The 15637-nt window shown below is 43.4% G+C and overlaps 1 protein-coding gene across 1 annotated transcript; it reads left to right on the top strand.

Moving 5' to 3' along the window:
- Positions 1 to 697: 697 nt before the first annotated feature.
- On the top strand, positions 698 to 14282 carry ATP6V0E1 (ATPase H+ transporting V0 subunit e1). Its single transcript, XM_090064999.1, has 4 exons — positions 698 to 874; positions 1270 to 1317; positions 8416 to 8546; positions 12165 to 14282. Exons 1-3 carry the CDS (start codon positions 771 to 773, stop codon positions 8507 to 8509), a joined length of 246 nt encoding a protein of 81 aa, XP_089921125.1. The 5' UTR covers positions 698 to 770; the 3' UTR covers positions 8510 to 8546; positions 12165 to 14282.
- Positions 14283 to 15637: the final 1355 nt, after the last annotated feature.

The following is a 15637-nucleotide window of genomic DNA, read 5'->3' as shown; positions in this document are numbered from 1 at the left end:
CTTTTTGTCATAAAGGAGGCAAAACCACCCCTGTAACCTTGTGTGCCAACATTTTGACTAACTCCTTTCTTTAGAAAGAAATTAATACACAAGTGTAACAGAAATTGCAGAAATCGATACAACAGATATAACAGAAATCGAGTCCAGTGTATGTACTCGAAATGCATGTACTTGAATTAATGATGAGTTTTCTGCCTGGGTGCAGAAGAGAAGGGGAAACACGAGCCAAGTGTTGTGCATCTAAGTGCGATGTCGTTAGTGCTGTGCAGTGACGGCTCTGGAGAGCCTGTACGCTGCTACAAAACGCAGCTTTGCGCTGCGCAGTTGCTTGATCGCATTTATTTGCCCGATTCCTCAGAAAACGCTGTCTTAGGACGGGGTTTCTGTAAGCAAAATCCTGCTCGGAGCTGCGCCAGGCAGCGCGATGGCTCTGAGCCGTGGCCGACTGGCGCCTTCGCTCCCCGACCCACGTGCCGCTCACGTGACGTCCTTAGGCTCCGCCCCTTGAGGTGCCTCCCTTGGGGGTGGGGGTTGCAGAAGTCAGCGCCTTACCTCCCACTTTCCCCTCGCTCGGGGCGGGGACGGTGGTAGTCAATGGTGGAGAAGCAGGGAGGCCGGCACCGCCCCTTTCCCCAATCACGTGGGCTCCTGAGAAGCCTCACGCTGGCGTGACGCGCCGGGTGCGGGTTGGGCGGCGGCGTGGGGGGCGGAGCGCTGTGGCACAGCTGCGGCGGCGGCGCTGGGGAAGGAGGAAGGGAGCTCGCGTAGCCATGGCGTACAGCGGCCTGGCGGTGCCCATCATCGTCATGAGCGTTTTTTGGGGGGTCGTCGGTGGCGTCCTGCCCTGGCTCGTGCCCAAGGGGCCCAACCGCGGGTGAGTGGCCCTAGGCCAGGCCTGCCCGCGGGTCCAGCCCGGAGAGGGCTCGAGGCCGGGCCTCAGGGCGCTCGGCCCCTCCTTGCGGCTTTAGCCGGGGTCCCGAATGCCCTCCTCGGCCCCGGGCGCTGAATTAGCACTCTAATTAAAACTATTAAAATATTGTAAAAACTGTGACGTTATTATGATTTAAAAACGTAGCTTTGTCTTATTGGCAGTAGCTTGCCCTGGCGTTGCGCCCTCTGCCCGCGGGTGGTCCCGGGCCAGCGCTCGCCTTCCTCGTGCACCCGTATGTGGGCGCTCCTGCTGGACACTTCCCATTTTTTCGGTCGCTTTCCCAGGCGTGGTGCAGAAGTGACTCCTCATCACCTGCCTCTTTCCTTCTTCCCCCACAGGGTGATCAACACGATGCTGGTGACCTGTGCTGTTTGCTGCTACCTCTTGTAAGTACCAGTGCTGCGTTGCGCCCCCTGGGGCAAGTGCCGAATCAAAGTGGTTCATAGGGACATAGGCCTGGATGGGACCTCGCAAGGTCATCTAGTCCAGCCCCCTGCTCACTGGAAGACTCTCTGACTAACCCATCCTAGCCAATGTGTGTCCAACTTGCTCTTGAAAATTTCCAAGGGTGGAGTTTCCACAGTTTCTCTAGATAGCTGGTTCCAGTGCTTGACCACCCTCTGGTGCTTGAGTCACTCGTATAGTGGCTCAGCAGAAAGATAGAGCCTGGACACTTCTGCCAAGGGATCTGTATGGTGGCCTGCTTGATCCTAGTGCTCATTATTATTTAAAACTGCAGGTCAGCTTGGTGTTAGTGTCTAAAATGTCCCTCCACTACTGCTGCTGAAGTGCCGTTATGCTTCAAAGCCCAGATAGAAGGTTGCTGCATTCACCAGCTGGGTAAATTTTGGGGGAAGGAGTCTTGTACAGGTGCCACAAACTTTTAAGTGACTTTGCAAGTCAAGCTCCCTCAGTGCTCTCAAAAAGCCTCCCTCTGGATGGGCAGTGTGTTCAACTGAGTCTAGATAAGTGCTTTTGAACTTGACTACTTCTCATCTGCTGACTTGGCATCCTTCAGCACACGCTTCGTGACGGCTTCCCAGTTCTGAAATATCTGTTGACTGCAATAGGCAGTTTATACACAACTGTTGTAGCAGTGACAGGTCACCAGTGCTTAATCTTTATGAAGTTGGGGACCCTTGACTGTTGAAATCAGTGTCCTGCCCCTAGTGTTAGAAGGAATTGTTGTGATAATGCCAGCATCACTGAATGACTGGTTTCCCATAAGATCTTTCCTTGCCTTGGTTGTATCAGAAAGGATCCCAGATCCTATTTCCCATTCTCCCTGCCAACCTGCCATTGTCTGTGCCACTAGTTTAAAGCCCATGTGCAAGGTCCTGAGCACAAGCAGCATCTAGAAGATAGGTTAGCTTGTATGTAGAGACTGCAATGAAAAGCTTGAATTCTGCAAAATGTTTGCTGCTTCTTAAAAGGGCTTTTTGAGTGAGATTAAAGTACCAGGCCATTTTGGCTAAGTATTTTGTTTCCACATAAATATCTGCTGTTATGGAGATTAAATTGGCATCACTTTTTATGGGCATATTTTGCCAGGTACTTTGTTCCTAGGTCAGTGGTATGACAGGTATGCTTGGGAGCGCTCACGCAAACTTTTGCTTACAATGGTACATTGTAATGAACTTGCAATAAATACCTGGAAAAAGAGAGAGGGAGCTATCTTAATATCTGAGGCACTAGGTCCAAGGACTGGCAGCAGAAAGCCATCCTTTGAGTGTCTAGTTACAAATAATGCTTGCTTCAAGAAAGGTCTGTCTTGTTCCATTATGGTCTGGCTTGAGGTTCAGGCTTAGTGGTTTTGGCTTGGTTTACTGCTGTGATATCCAGCATTGTTTTGGTTCAACCTTGTTTATGGTTCAACAGGTTTCAAGTCCGTCTATTCTAAAAATGTATTTACAGAGAGAGGTCTGTACAGAAACAGAGTATCTTGACAACTGAAAATTTACAATGTATTCATCATTCCTTTGTGAACTTTAATAGTATTGTACTTGTCCACAAAATACATTAACTTAACTAGTTATTGCATCAGCAGTAGAACGCAGCTCAGATCCCTCGTATCACCAAATAGATGGCTTGACATCAATCTTAAAATACTTCTTGCTTGGAGATCCTATTTAATGATTAGTGCATATGGCTTGGGCCACTTCTACTGTTTTGATCGAGGCACAAATAGGTACTATGATGCCAAGTTCTCAAAAACATTATATCAGATGTTCTTACTTAAACCAGATTGTCCCTTGGCTGTCAGGAATTGGTGGATGCAGTATATTTCCATTGCTTTGCTTTACAGAGTGGCTGAGGCTTATATTATGCAAACCTTATTTTGTTAAATGATTCCCCTTATATGCCCAATTGCTGTGACTTCTACTGACTGTATACAAGTGTACAGTCATGAAGTGTTTTCCCAACTTCCTTCCTGTGTCTGAACATATTTACCAAATCAAAATTCTTAAGTATCCCTAACGTGTTCCTCTTATTTTACTGTTAAAACTTCCTCTGTTTAAACTATAAACAAAGGAAGTCAATGTTATGCTTTGAAATAATGGGTTCATAGTATAGCTGTAGGGGTTTTTGATTATGATAAGTGCCATATAAATAAAATAAACTAAACGTACTGTCTCTCTGTAGGCAGACATAGTAACTAGGGTGCTGTTTTGGGGTGCCTGTGAATATATACTTGAGTCTTCTTCCCTGGTGAATGGGGCTGTAATGTGTTGTGGAGAAATCACTTAAGCCACCTAGCAAGATGGCTGGCTGCTGTGCAAGCGCCTGGGTGAGACTGGGCAGCGAGATGCTTTCTTACTAATGAGTCATTGCTGAGTTTGTTTTGAAGGAAAACAGTGGTTCTGCATCTTGAGGTTTGCAGCCCTCTGCCCAATTCTTGCTCTCCCAGCCAGTCTGACATTGTCTGTGCCACTAATTTAAGGCTTGTACATTCAAAGTCCTGAGCCCAGGCAACTCTTTAGAAGTTGGTAGCAGCTGAGGATGTGTAGCATACTAGGAAACAAGGCATGAAGGAGTAACTGATCCAAACTTCTTATCTGTAAAAGGGAAACCTTTATCCCAGTCCTCAAGTAGAAGGGATTGGTTCAGATATTGGTATAACTTAGCACAAGGGTAGGCAACGGTTTTTGGCCGGAGTGCCAAGAAAACCACAATGTCTACCTTGGAAGGTGCCAGAGTGCTGGCATGCTGGAGCCTGGAGCAGCTGTTTGCAGCCTCCCAGCTGCAGCTGGCCCACGGAGCCCAGTCTGCTTGCTGCCTCCCAGCCACCTGCTGGGAGCAACCTGGGGTCCATGGCTGGCAGCCGCTGCTTAGAGCTTGGGCTGGTAGTGGTGTGCCAAGCAAAATGGCCTTGCATGCCATGCTTGGCACGCATGCCAGGGGTTGCTGACCCCTGGCTTAGTAGGTGCTGTAGTGGACTGGCCAGTGAAAGATCTACTCTCAACTGTTAAAGAGAGGTAGATAAAGGAAATTAGCTATAACACAAGTAAGCCCAGTGTTTAGGATTATTGTCTAGCTTTCTCCCGTTGCACCTTCGTGAGGACTAAGAGAAGTAAAGTATTGTGTGAATGCTTCAGTCAGGTATTGCTTGAATGCAGTCAGTCATTTGGAATTACATATTTGGATTCAATTCATAGAAATGTATCTGTGAATTAAACCTTTTATATGTAACGAAGTGGAATGTATTAGTTCTGTTGCAGTGTTAGGAAGAAGCTATTGCAAAACCTATTACTGGTATCAAAATGACACTGATATTAGTGCATTGTCTCAAGGGCAGTCTTCTGCCCTTGAAACTTATCTGTGGGTGACAGTGGCTGTCACTTAATTTTCATGAAACTTTTTTTTCTAACTTTTTAAAATTCTGAACTAAACAAAATAGCTTTCTTTTGTGATGGCTCCAGCAGATGCAAAACAACTTCAAAACCTTCTGGCTAAACATTATTTGTCTCTTTGGCATTGGTCAACTGTATCCATCTTAATTAGGTGTGTGCTAGTTTAAGCTCTTAAATAGAAGTTACTTTCACTGATAAATAGAGGAAAGCCATTTACCCTCTGGTCATTTATGTTAAGTTGGTTGCATGAAATTCCCCATCAAACAGCCTGTGCACATGGATGCTTGCACATAGCAGACTGCCAAGGAAGGGCAACCCAAACCTTGGGAGGTGTGTGGGGCATACAGAAAGAATAATGGTAATCGTAACAATACTTTTTGTAGGACCTCCCATCTAGAGACTCAGCTTTTTTTTTTTGAAGGCTGGTAGGCATTTGATAGAATAGTTAGGAATAGTATTAGTTTGTGCAGGGTTTTGGACCAACTGAACCTTGAGGTCTCTTTGAGTTGTACAACTCTGTATATCAGGTTTTGAACCCCTTGTGAGGCAGAAGACAGCACCAGGATAGGAGCGCACAGCTGCACTACTTGGATTCAGTGCTGAAATTTAGGAATAATTAATCATTTTTGTCATTGCAGGGGAATTCTAGGTGGGCTGAATGTAATTACCCAAACTGAATCTAAACAGATATCAGAGCTTTCACTCATAACCTGCAGTAGCAGATGGTATGGTCATCCTCTTAGTAAGAGCCAGAGCAGCTAGGATCACTCTGAAATTGATACACTAAAGTGATAAGTTTTTACTTCCTTTGGTAGAACAGGAGGGACTTTCAGCTCCTTGCATACACTGGTTAACTGATGCAGATTAAGGCAGGAGGTATTCTGTGGAATTTGTGGTGGTTTGAAAGTCATACCTGCATTTAATAATACTAAAACAGCACATGATAGATACAGAGACTTGCTTTGTTGTGCACTGAATGCCCCATTTTGTTGGGATACTTCATAAGAAAGAGCAACGCTCTGGAACTGAAATGTGTGGAGAAGTTTTCCATAATCCTGTCTTGGGAGTTCATTGCCCTCCCATCTCCTACTCTGCTTTCAGTGATCAAACTCCTGCATTGCAGGGAGGTAGTGGAGCTAAAGATTTATCTAAGTATTGATTGACAATGCCACTATGCCTCAGAACTGTGTATGTATCCAGCCTGGTCCCAGAGCTTTTCAAACCAGGTCAGTGTTTACCTGGTGATACAGCTGTAGATAGGGCAGTGTTCAGAATGCGCTTCCAGCTCACTTGTTTCGCAGCAGTGCTGGGTCTGATCTCTGGAAACCTAGGAAGAGGCCTCAGTATGTGTGCTAATACAGACAGTTCCTTTTTTTTTGTGCAGCAGAAAGAAACAAATAATTATCGTGGAGGAATGTAGTGTTCCCATTTCTACTCCCTTATTTCAGAAAGTTAATGGCAGATGGTGTAGTGCTTGGGCACCCTTCTCATACGGGTTTGTATCTAAAAACCAACTTGTAGGTGGGCTCCAAACAGTCTCGCTGAAGGTGGGAGGGAACTTGTCAAATTGCTACTAAACATTTGTGCAATTAGTCTGATGGTAGGAAGGATTCAATATCCAAAAGGGATTGGGCAGTTTACTTTTTACCGGGTAAATTCAACCTGATGTCTGTCTGATGCTAACGGTGTCACCCGAGATGGCAAGATAAGAGCATTTCAGTTTGTAAGTGAGAGTGAATTGGCTGCTTTTTTGGTGTTCTCTAGTAGATGTTAACATACTTTACACAACCTGCTATATATTTTTAGCATGGATGATTGATTTTTGTTTGTTTCCCTGCAGTATTCCCAGCATATTGGGATGGTTAGGATGTTGCAGGCACAATGTTTGACTCAAGCTAGCATCCTCTTTGATTTTTGCACAAAGCTATTAAAAAAAAAAATCAAAATATACAAATATTTGTTTTCTTAATGCTAAGAGGATTGACATTCCTTTTATCTCATGCAGATTTCTGTCTATGGCTGTGGTAGCCATTTTGCAGCTGCCGTGCACTTCGTTCATTGGTCAAAGCATCCAGGTTTGCATGGAATTTTCCATGACTGCCTAAGCAGTCTGATGCATTTGTGGCAGCTCCCATTACAAAGCTGCTGTGCTTTTTCTTCTCCTTACAAAGCATTCTAGAAATAGCAGGCAGATGAGCTGGTGCATTCACTAAACATGCTTATATAGTTTGGATTTAGACCTATGTAAAATACTTAAAACCGTCCCTGGCTTTTTCTGAATCTGTAACATTTACAAAGCAAGTACATCTTGTAATGGTGAAGTATGTCTGTTAAGCTTTCCTGGATCTCTTCCACATCCCAAATTCCTCCTCTTTTCTGTTCTGGCTGTGGCTTCTGCTGGGTTAGTTTGTCACTGCTCCGATGAGGAAGCTGTTCCTGCTGATGTGAGGTTTGTTATCCTGTTGACATTGTTCCAGTACTTTTGAACCCTCTTGCTCTAGACATCTATTTTTCCTAACCTTTGATCTAGGTCTACATTTTTCCTTTGCTTGAGTTCTAGCCCCACCACAGTTTTCACAAGAAGGTGAAGATGGTAGAATAGGGTTACTTTTTTCCCCCTCTGAATATAGCATCAAATGGAATCAGTTGATGCATATGATTTTCTTAACCCTCCCTTTAGTGGGTCAAAAGGTGCTTAGTAAACATCAAGCCTTGCATTTCTGATTCATACAAGGATCATTTACCTATGTGAGGGGAACCTGTTATTTGGTGACTTCTTGCCCATATGACAAAGCAATTCAAGAATTATCTCCCAACTCCTCTTCCTGTGCTTTAATTGATAGACTCAATTCTTTCACTTGGGCTTTGCCTTAATATTTATTTTGACCGGCATAAATAGGGCTGTGGTATAAGCTTCCTTTTGTATTATGTATAGCCAATGCTCGGCATAGTTATAGTTTGATTGAATGAGACTAAAAAGCATGTTCATTTTGGAGTTAGCTTATTTTAGTGACATGCCCTGTCCCACACCTCTTAAGAGCAGGGGTTCCCAACCCCTGGGCTGGTTCCCGGCTGTGAAGGGTTGGCTGCCGGACTGGAAGTGACCATGGACTGGAAAACTGAAGACTGGAAGTGACCAGCATACTGTGGACCAGCAGCCAACCCTTTTTTATACTAAGTACTAAAAAAGATTTGGTATCTGCCGCAGTATGCCTGTCACTGCTGGTCCACGGCTGGCTGGTCCGCAGTTTGCCAGTCCTCGGCACAAAAAGATCAGGAACCCCTGTCTTAGAGGCCTTGAGCGGCTCTCAGGGAAGATTCATGTTGTGGTCTGGGAAGATAATGACTATGTCCTGGGGTACTTGCTCTCCAAAGGAAAAAGTATATTAAAGAGACTTTCCATTTGCCTCTAACAGTGTCATTTGAAATCGGACAACAGCACTGACACCAAACGTAGTTTTTAGCAGCATCTGATGTTTGAAACTTGGATGAAAGTTGGAGGTTTAGGAGCATGGGCTGTGCCGTGTTTTGATTTGGTGTTAGACCTTCAGTGCTGTCCATCCATTGCCCTCATAGCTTTTGGCCAAGTTTCCATCATCCATATTCCTGATGTCTCCTATGTTTTGTCTTCAGTTGGCTGATTGCGATCCTGGCCCAGCTCAACCCTCTCTTCGGACCACAGTTAAAAAATGAAACTATCTGGTATCTTAAACATCACTGGCCTTAATGTCCTCTGTCTTCTGCCACAGCTGTTTGTGGATTAGGTAAGTGTGGTTGGAGTCGTTTCATTTTATCTTTGTGGGGAAGGCTCAAGAGGTTCCACTTGAGGGACAGCTACCCTATATTTCGGTGATTCTTAACCTTTTTAGACTCAAGACATCCTTCATAACTCTATGAATTGAGCAGCACCCCATTTCGAAAACTAATAGTATTTTTACCTGCTTGAAGATAGGCTGGGAAGGAGGAACAGCAGCCAGCAGGGAAGAACCTGCTCTAGTAAGTGAGGCAGGTGAGCAGCTGTAAGGGAAGAGTTTGCACTTTTCTTCTCAAGCTTATCTTGCTTATCTCCTGTCCCCCAATGGCACCCTTTAAAGGCTATCATGGCACCATTAGGCTGTCTTTATGTGGGCTGCAAGTATGATGTATTTCAGTACTCAATGTTAATTAAATTTGGAGACAGTTGTTACAAAACTGGGATGCTGTCTAGACTGCACTCGCTTCCTGGAAAGCTGTGAGAAAAGGGTCATACCATGGGACAGCAAATACTGGGAGAGCATCAAAAGGAATATTTCCCTGCACCCCCTTCTTTTATGTTCAAGTGTTAAAGGAAAAATAGGAAACAGAAAATCCAGTTGACAAGCCAGTTTCTCATCAACTTGAGGCCCATCTGTCTGTTCTGCAGGTAACATCCTTGTTCTGATGGTGGAAAGTAACACCTCTCTGGGAAAGTGGTGCACATGACCAAAGAGGTCTGTCTTGTATCAGTGAAGTGCTGAACCTTGTAGGCTAGCATATTGTTTTAGATAGCAGCCCACAGGCAGTTGTAAGGAGAATGATTCATCCTACTGCTCAACCCCATAACACTGTACAGGTCTTGTTCTTGGAAGCTTATATTGGTCATATCGGAAACCGCCATCAAGGCTGCCTGCTGAAGTGGCGTGTTGACTTTAGGTGCCATCTTTGAAGAAATGGATTTGGAAATGGGTGACAAGTGGGAAATTTGCTGGGTGGAGGCATAAAACGGGAGACTAAATCCATGGCTTTTTTATGTTGATGAGACAGAATTATTCAGAGTGCTGTGCTTTTTCGATCTGCTTCGGTCTTGCAAATTTAATTCTTGTCCTAATTAATATAATTTTTTGTGTTTTGGAAAGAGTTGAACAGCAGTTGACAAATGATAGCTGACATTATAGCTTGATTTGATTCTGGCTATAAAGCTTCCTGAGCATTAATACTGAAGCAAAGCCCTAGTGTTTCAGATTAGGTTCAGCCTTAACTAGGAGTGTGTCGGACTACATAGGTCTCTTTCTTCACTTTTAGCAGCTAGTAGAAGCCAAAGGTTGGTTTGGCTCTGCCACAGATATGGGCCTTGGATAGCAGGCAGCTAAACTGGACTTAGTTGGTGCAATTTATAGTGCTGTTTCTGCTGACTGGTGACCTTGACCACAAGGAGAATGGCTGGCAAACTTCGAGCAGATCACAGGATTGGAATTGGGATTTACTTGCCTGGACAAAATGGTCACTTAAGATGGAAAGGATGGGGTATTAAGTGAGCTGCCTGCTGTTGCTCTCAGGCACATGCTGGAGGCAAGAGATGCTCTTGAAATTCAGGCAAGCTGTCCAGAGAATATCTGTCTGTTCCCATTAGTGAGGAGTGTTCCAAAGCTTGAGAGAGAAACTGGTCTTGAGAAGGAGAGGGGATATTAATACCTGGTAAAATGACCTTCTAAAGTCTGTTGTGTGAGGGGAAGTGAGACAGCAAGGGCAAATTGTTTAACCAGATTCTTACCCAAGGGTCTGTCCGTCTGTCCGTCACTGAGTTACTTTTGGTTTTCCTTGCCTCTCTGAATGTTGAACCCATGTCCCAGGGGTATAGGTTATACTTGTGTTGGTCTAAGGCATAGGCAGATGAGGTTATTTGGGTAAATCTGGTATCTTTTATTAGACCAACTCAGTTGGAAAAATTCTTCTTTGCAAACTTTTGGTGCAAATACCTTTCATCAGGCTGAGGAAGCATCTGCAGTTGATTTTTGCTCTTCCTGGATGGAATGAGTATTTGCAGATTATTGTGTAGTTTCTTGAATGTCTTCCTTTTGCCATTTAGAAAAGAGCAGTGCATTCAGGCATGCTTGGCCCCTCACTGTCCTGTTTAAAGATGGCTACTCTTCTGATTGTTGACAGGACCTTGGGCTGCTGGGACTGTCAGCTTTGAATTAAGCTCTTGAGGAGTTCCAATCCTTTGCTCTCTTGTCCTACCCCTGGTGCACCAATACAGCCACACAGCCATTAGTGATGTTTCTTGCTCCAGACTGAACTACCCAAGCAGACTCCAGCTGAAATCTCAGATGTGCAGCTTTAGCATTGTCTTGGAGAATCTGTGTGTGTTGCTAAATTTTTAGAGCACCTGCCAGAATTCTCAGCTGTCTGGATTATTTTGATTTTTTTTCCAAGATGTGCTTGTCCAAAATCAAGGCTAATACAGGAAAAAAAAATTCTATCCATCATCCATCTTTAGATTGAAGATTAAGGACAGAATACAGAGCTGAAACAAAGAGGGTGAAATACTAACTCTTTAAAGTTCAACAATTACAGTATTTTAAAAACTATATGCATGGTACTAGGGGCAACTTTCAAGTAAACCATCTCTTCCATTGCGTGGAATCAGATGGGACTGATGCATCTGATGGGACAAATTAACCTTTGCCATTCCTGTATCTCTAATTCAAACAATAATACCTATTAGTATCAGGATAATAATATACTTCCCTCTGCAACCCAGTTAATGGTTTGAAGGGGCAAGTGGTTATGGGTTGGCACTCAAATTATCAGCTGAAAATGTGACTGTACATAGTTTTTGTATTTTCCTCTGAAATCACTTGTATTCTCTCTAGCTTCTTATGCTACCTTCATCCCTGTGGTGGCCAAGTGCCTCACAGTAGTGCATTTAGAAATATCCCTATACTTCTTTGCATGTTCGCTCCTTCTTATTCTTCATGTTACTTGTCTTAATTCCTAGATCAAGCAGCAGATTATGTCTCTTCGTGTGCCCTGTGCACTGTCCAGCAGAATAGTGGGCCTGATCCAAATTGCTGGCTCCCAATGTAATAGAAATAATTAAAAAAAAACAGAACTGTCCAGCTGCCCAGGGCAGAGCTAATCTAGTTGCTTCTAATGATGCAAGCAAGTGGATGTTTACAGCCAGTGTGATAGCAGCCTGTCCTAGAGCAGACACTCCTGAACTATATCCCTCTTGCGTGCTCTAAGCTGGGAAATGCATTAGGGAAGCCTTTCCTGAGTATCATGCTGCCGTTCTCAGAGTGCTGAAGTGGGCACTAGAGATGACCCCAGACTAGCTTCGCTGGTGCCTTGCTGCTGGGGCATTTGGAGGTGTCCCAGCTGGAACATTTTATTCCTGAGATGTAGATGCACTAAATCTTGTAAGTGTTGGACTAATACCATAGATGGTACAAAGCTTTTAACCCCTGCGTCTCTTAAGATGCAAGTAGACAGATTCTGCCTGGTGGTACTCTGGAGTTGTTTGGCAACAATTGCAGAGCCCTTCTATATGGTGCTGAATCTTCTTAGGAAGTAAATTTCCCAAGCAAGTCTATCTTAGTAAAAATCTATGGAAGGGAATAACTAAATTGCCTCTTGCTTTGCAGGTAAAGAAGAGATTCCCTCCAGATGAAAAACTCCATTGATCCAAAGATGCCATTAACATAGCTGGTTGGATACCACACCTACTTAATGCCTTAGTATTTGCCTTGCATTCAAAATGGCTTATTCAAAGCCTTAGTTTTTTTTCCTATGTTACTACTTACTCTAACAATGTGCCTGTGAAGATTTATACCTCCTCTTCTCTGTTGTAAACTTGTACGTATTAATGAATTTCCACTGTTATGGAAAGATTTAATTGTTCATGGGATATGGATTTGATGGCAGCCTCTTCCTTTTTCACTTGTGAGCTCTAGGGATCTTCCACACACACTAGATACAGTTCACAGCTATGTTCCATGTGACTGAAGTAGCAATAAAACCTGAAAAAATATGCACTAAAACTGTATGAGAATAAAAATGTTGCCACAGGTTGCTGGCATTTTTTTTTTTTTTTTTTTTTTTACAAAGGGTTATATTCTTAAGAGGCTTTGTCTTAAATTTCTCATTGTTGTACTTGAGAATAAAACAATCTGTGGCTTTATATGAAATGTTATTTTGAAGATTGTAAGCGTGTTCTTACAGCTGACTTTCTGGTTCAGCTTTCTGCAGTGTTTAAGCTGGCAAGTTATGCAAAAAGTTAATCTTCTAAAATTTCAGAGCTTCTAGTATTCCTGTATTATCTAATATGACTATTTTACCATGGCAGCTTGAGTGTAAGGTCTTACCTGTTCTACTTCAGGACCTAGGTGGTGTTCCAAAGTAGGATTCTGAGTGAGAGTAGTTAATTTCTCTTTTCTTGAGGCATTCAGGTCTTAAAAATCTCTGTGGCTGGACTCTTACTATGTAGCACAGAATTGTCTGGCAGCTTTTACAGACTGGGATTTAACCTAATGAACCATTGAGAATGTAGGAAACAATTGTACTGATAGTAAAATGCCTTAATTATCCTACACCAAGTAAAGCAGATAGCTAGGATTAAGCCACTTTATGAATTGTGTGTACCTTGAAAATGTTTGATCTATGAAAGAAGTTTGAGGAAGTGAGCTCCAGAGCTAATGATCGCACCCCAGCAAATGTTTTGTTGCCTGTGGATTCGGTAGTGTAGACAAGATTACTATCTTCACCAGAGTGTAAGGGAAGATCCCATGACTAGGTTAACCTGTCCCAGGCCCTCTAGGGCAGGTGTCAAAAGATGCAGCCCATGGAACCCTATCATTTGACCCACACTGCTGTCTGTGGGTCTTGGACCACCCATGCACGCTGGATCTGGTGTTCAGGGCCAGCCTGTGGCCCTGATTTGGCACCTGGACCAGCCCTCTGCTATTTATCTGGCCTGTGCAATGTGATAATTTTGACAACCTGTTCTAGGGTATTGATATCAAACCATGTGGATTGACCCAGGACAGGGCAGAAAACATAAGGAATTACATGTTACACCAGTGTTTCTTCATAATTTTCCAGAGTGTTTTCACTCTAGGTAGAGTGCATGACCCTTTGGGTCAGAGATGAAAGACAGGGGTAAGTAGTGAGTGCCCTGAAGATCAGTCCCAACAGTAATTGCTTCAATAACACTGATGCTGCAAATACAGTGTTGGAACAGGGTGGTAAGTACCCAGTTAGGCTGTGGTTCAAAGTACCTAGTTTCTGTCTCCACAAATTTGTCCTTCCTATTGAACTGCAACTGTAATCGCTCGTGAAACTCAGCATAGCTGTGGCTCTATCTTCATTATATAGAATGCCTAAACAGAGCTGGTTACAGTTATTCAAAAGGAGAAACAAAGGTGGTATTTTACCTCATTGCAGAAAGTGTGCCTTTGTTGCCTCAGGTAACAAGGCTAGGCCATTGCATAAAGAGCATAACATAGGATACAGTGGAAAATATACGGAAATAAGAGCTTTTACAAAATTATGAATGAGAGGAGTGGTGGGTTGGTGAGCTGGACTTGGGAGAGAATGGTTGTTGTTTGGGTAAACAATGTTCCTTTTCTACCTCAGAAAGGACTGTTTAACTTGGTTCACTTCATGCAAATACTTGAAGCGTACACAAAACTATGCGTAGGTGTTACAAGTGGAAATGCTCTGTTTTCTGAGCGGTGCTAACCAAGGTTCAAACCAGTGATAAATAGCCATGACTAATAACTGACTGATGCATGTTGTACAAAATACAAGTTACGGATTTAAAGATTGATCTGAAATTTGGTGCATATTAAAGTGAGCAGTGAGGTTGGTTTCACCCTGAATCTTCTTTTTTATTTTTAATTTGTTCTTATTGTGCTACAACACTGTAGAACAATGGTTGGCAACGTTAACTCAGCCCCTGCTGTAGAACAGATCTTCAAGGGAAGGTTCATAAGAAAGTAGGACTGGAAGGGATCTCACAAGGTAGGATCATCCCTTGTTCCAACCCAGCCACGACTTTGCTCTACTGTCTAGGTAAAGCCCTTCACCACTGAAATGCTGCAGTCTGTAGGTTGCTGATTCCTGCCTTAGAAGACTGTTTGACTTCAAATGTGGGTACCCATAGTTGCAAAAATCTAGTCATCTATGACTTGCAGATATAGGAAAACAGATGTGGGGTGTACAAAGTAATTATCTGAGCAAATTAAAGTTAGGCTTCTAGCTAATTTGTACACACAGCTCAGGTTATGCAAGCGCAAGGAATGATGTTCACAAACTTCAAATCTGTTTCTACAGACTGGCACATAGGACAACATAGACATTTTCTGCAACAAAGGAAATAAAATACTATGAGCAAAAGGCACGTTATGAGCCTAAGCTCATTGTGTGGCTTTTATGCAAATCACAGACAGCTTGAATTCATTTCTCTAAGCACACCGTATCCAGCTCTTGTATTATATACACGTGATTGCCATAATAATACATTAAAAAGCTTCAAAGCCAGGACAGACCAGTCTATGCCCCCACCTTCCTACAAAACTGAAGAGAAAAAAATCTTTGAAGACAGACACCTCCTTGCTTTGTTCATCTGTATAAAACTGCTACTGTACTGTGGTTTCAGGGCAAGTTGTACCACTGACCCTGTTCAAAGTGACACCTTTCAAGTAAGAGGCTCCATGCCTCCCCTTCTCTCCAAGGTGATTCTTATAATTTGTCCCACTTTCAATTAGATCTCCAGGTTTCAGCACCCCTTACTGTCTGTGTTTAGTTGGAAGGTCTGCTGTGTTTAGCCTTGGCTACAAGCTTCCTTTGGGATTTGTATCAAGGGTCCAGGTATAGATCCGAAAGGGATTCACTTCTCTCTGCTCTGACTTGGGAAGACGTTTCTTTTAAAAATCAGACAGCCCATTTGTTCTTTGCATTCACAAGTTGCCCACCATTCCGCTGCCATTAGCCAAGAGGTTATGCCCAAAACTATACAGAAATGAGACTTTGGGAGCTTTAACATCTGTACTGTTTCTAAGCAGGAGTGATTGAGGCCGTCTACTTCAGTTTCCTAGGTCTATGCAAAAAAATCTAC

Source organism: Crocodylus siamensis, chromosome 10 (genome assembly GCF_052110815.1).
Source record: "Crocodylus siamensis isolate JL-2025a chromosome 10, ASM5211081v1, whole genome shotgun sequence".
Taxonomy (NCBI): Eukaryota; Metazoa; Chordata; order Crocodylia; family Crocodylidae; genus Crocodylus; species Crocodylus siamensis.
Note: the sequence above shows the minus strand (reverse complement) of the source record. Positions and strands in the feature narration are given on the sequence as shown.

What these genes read in the sequence shown, in the direction of transcription:
- ATP6V0E1 (XM_090064999.1), top strand. Translation starts at nt 771, where the DNA reads ATGGCGTACAGCGGCCTGGCGGTGCCCATCATCGTCATGAGCGTTTTT. An exon ending in CCCAAGGGGCCCAACCGCGG is followed by an intron (nt 875 to 1,269) that starts GTGAGTGGCCCT and finishes CTTCCCCCACAG; the next exon opens with GGTGATCAACACGATGCTGG. An exon ending in GCTGTTTGCTGCTACCTCTT is followed by an intron (nt 1,318 to 8,415) that starts GTAAGTACCAGT and finishes TTTTGTCTTCAG; the next exon opens with TTGGCTGATTGCGATCCTGG.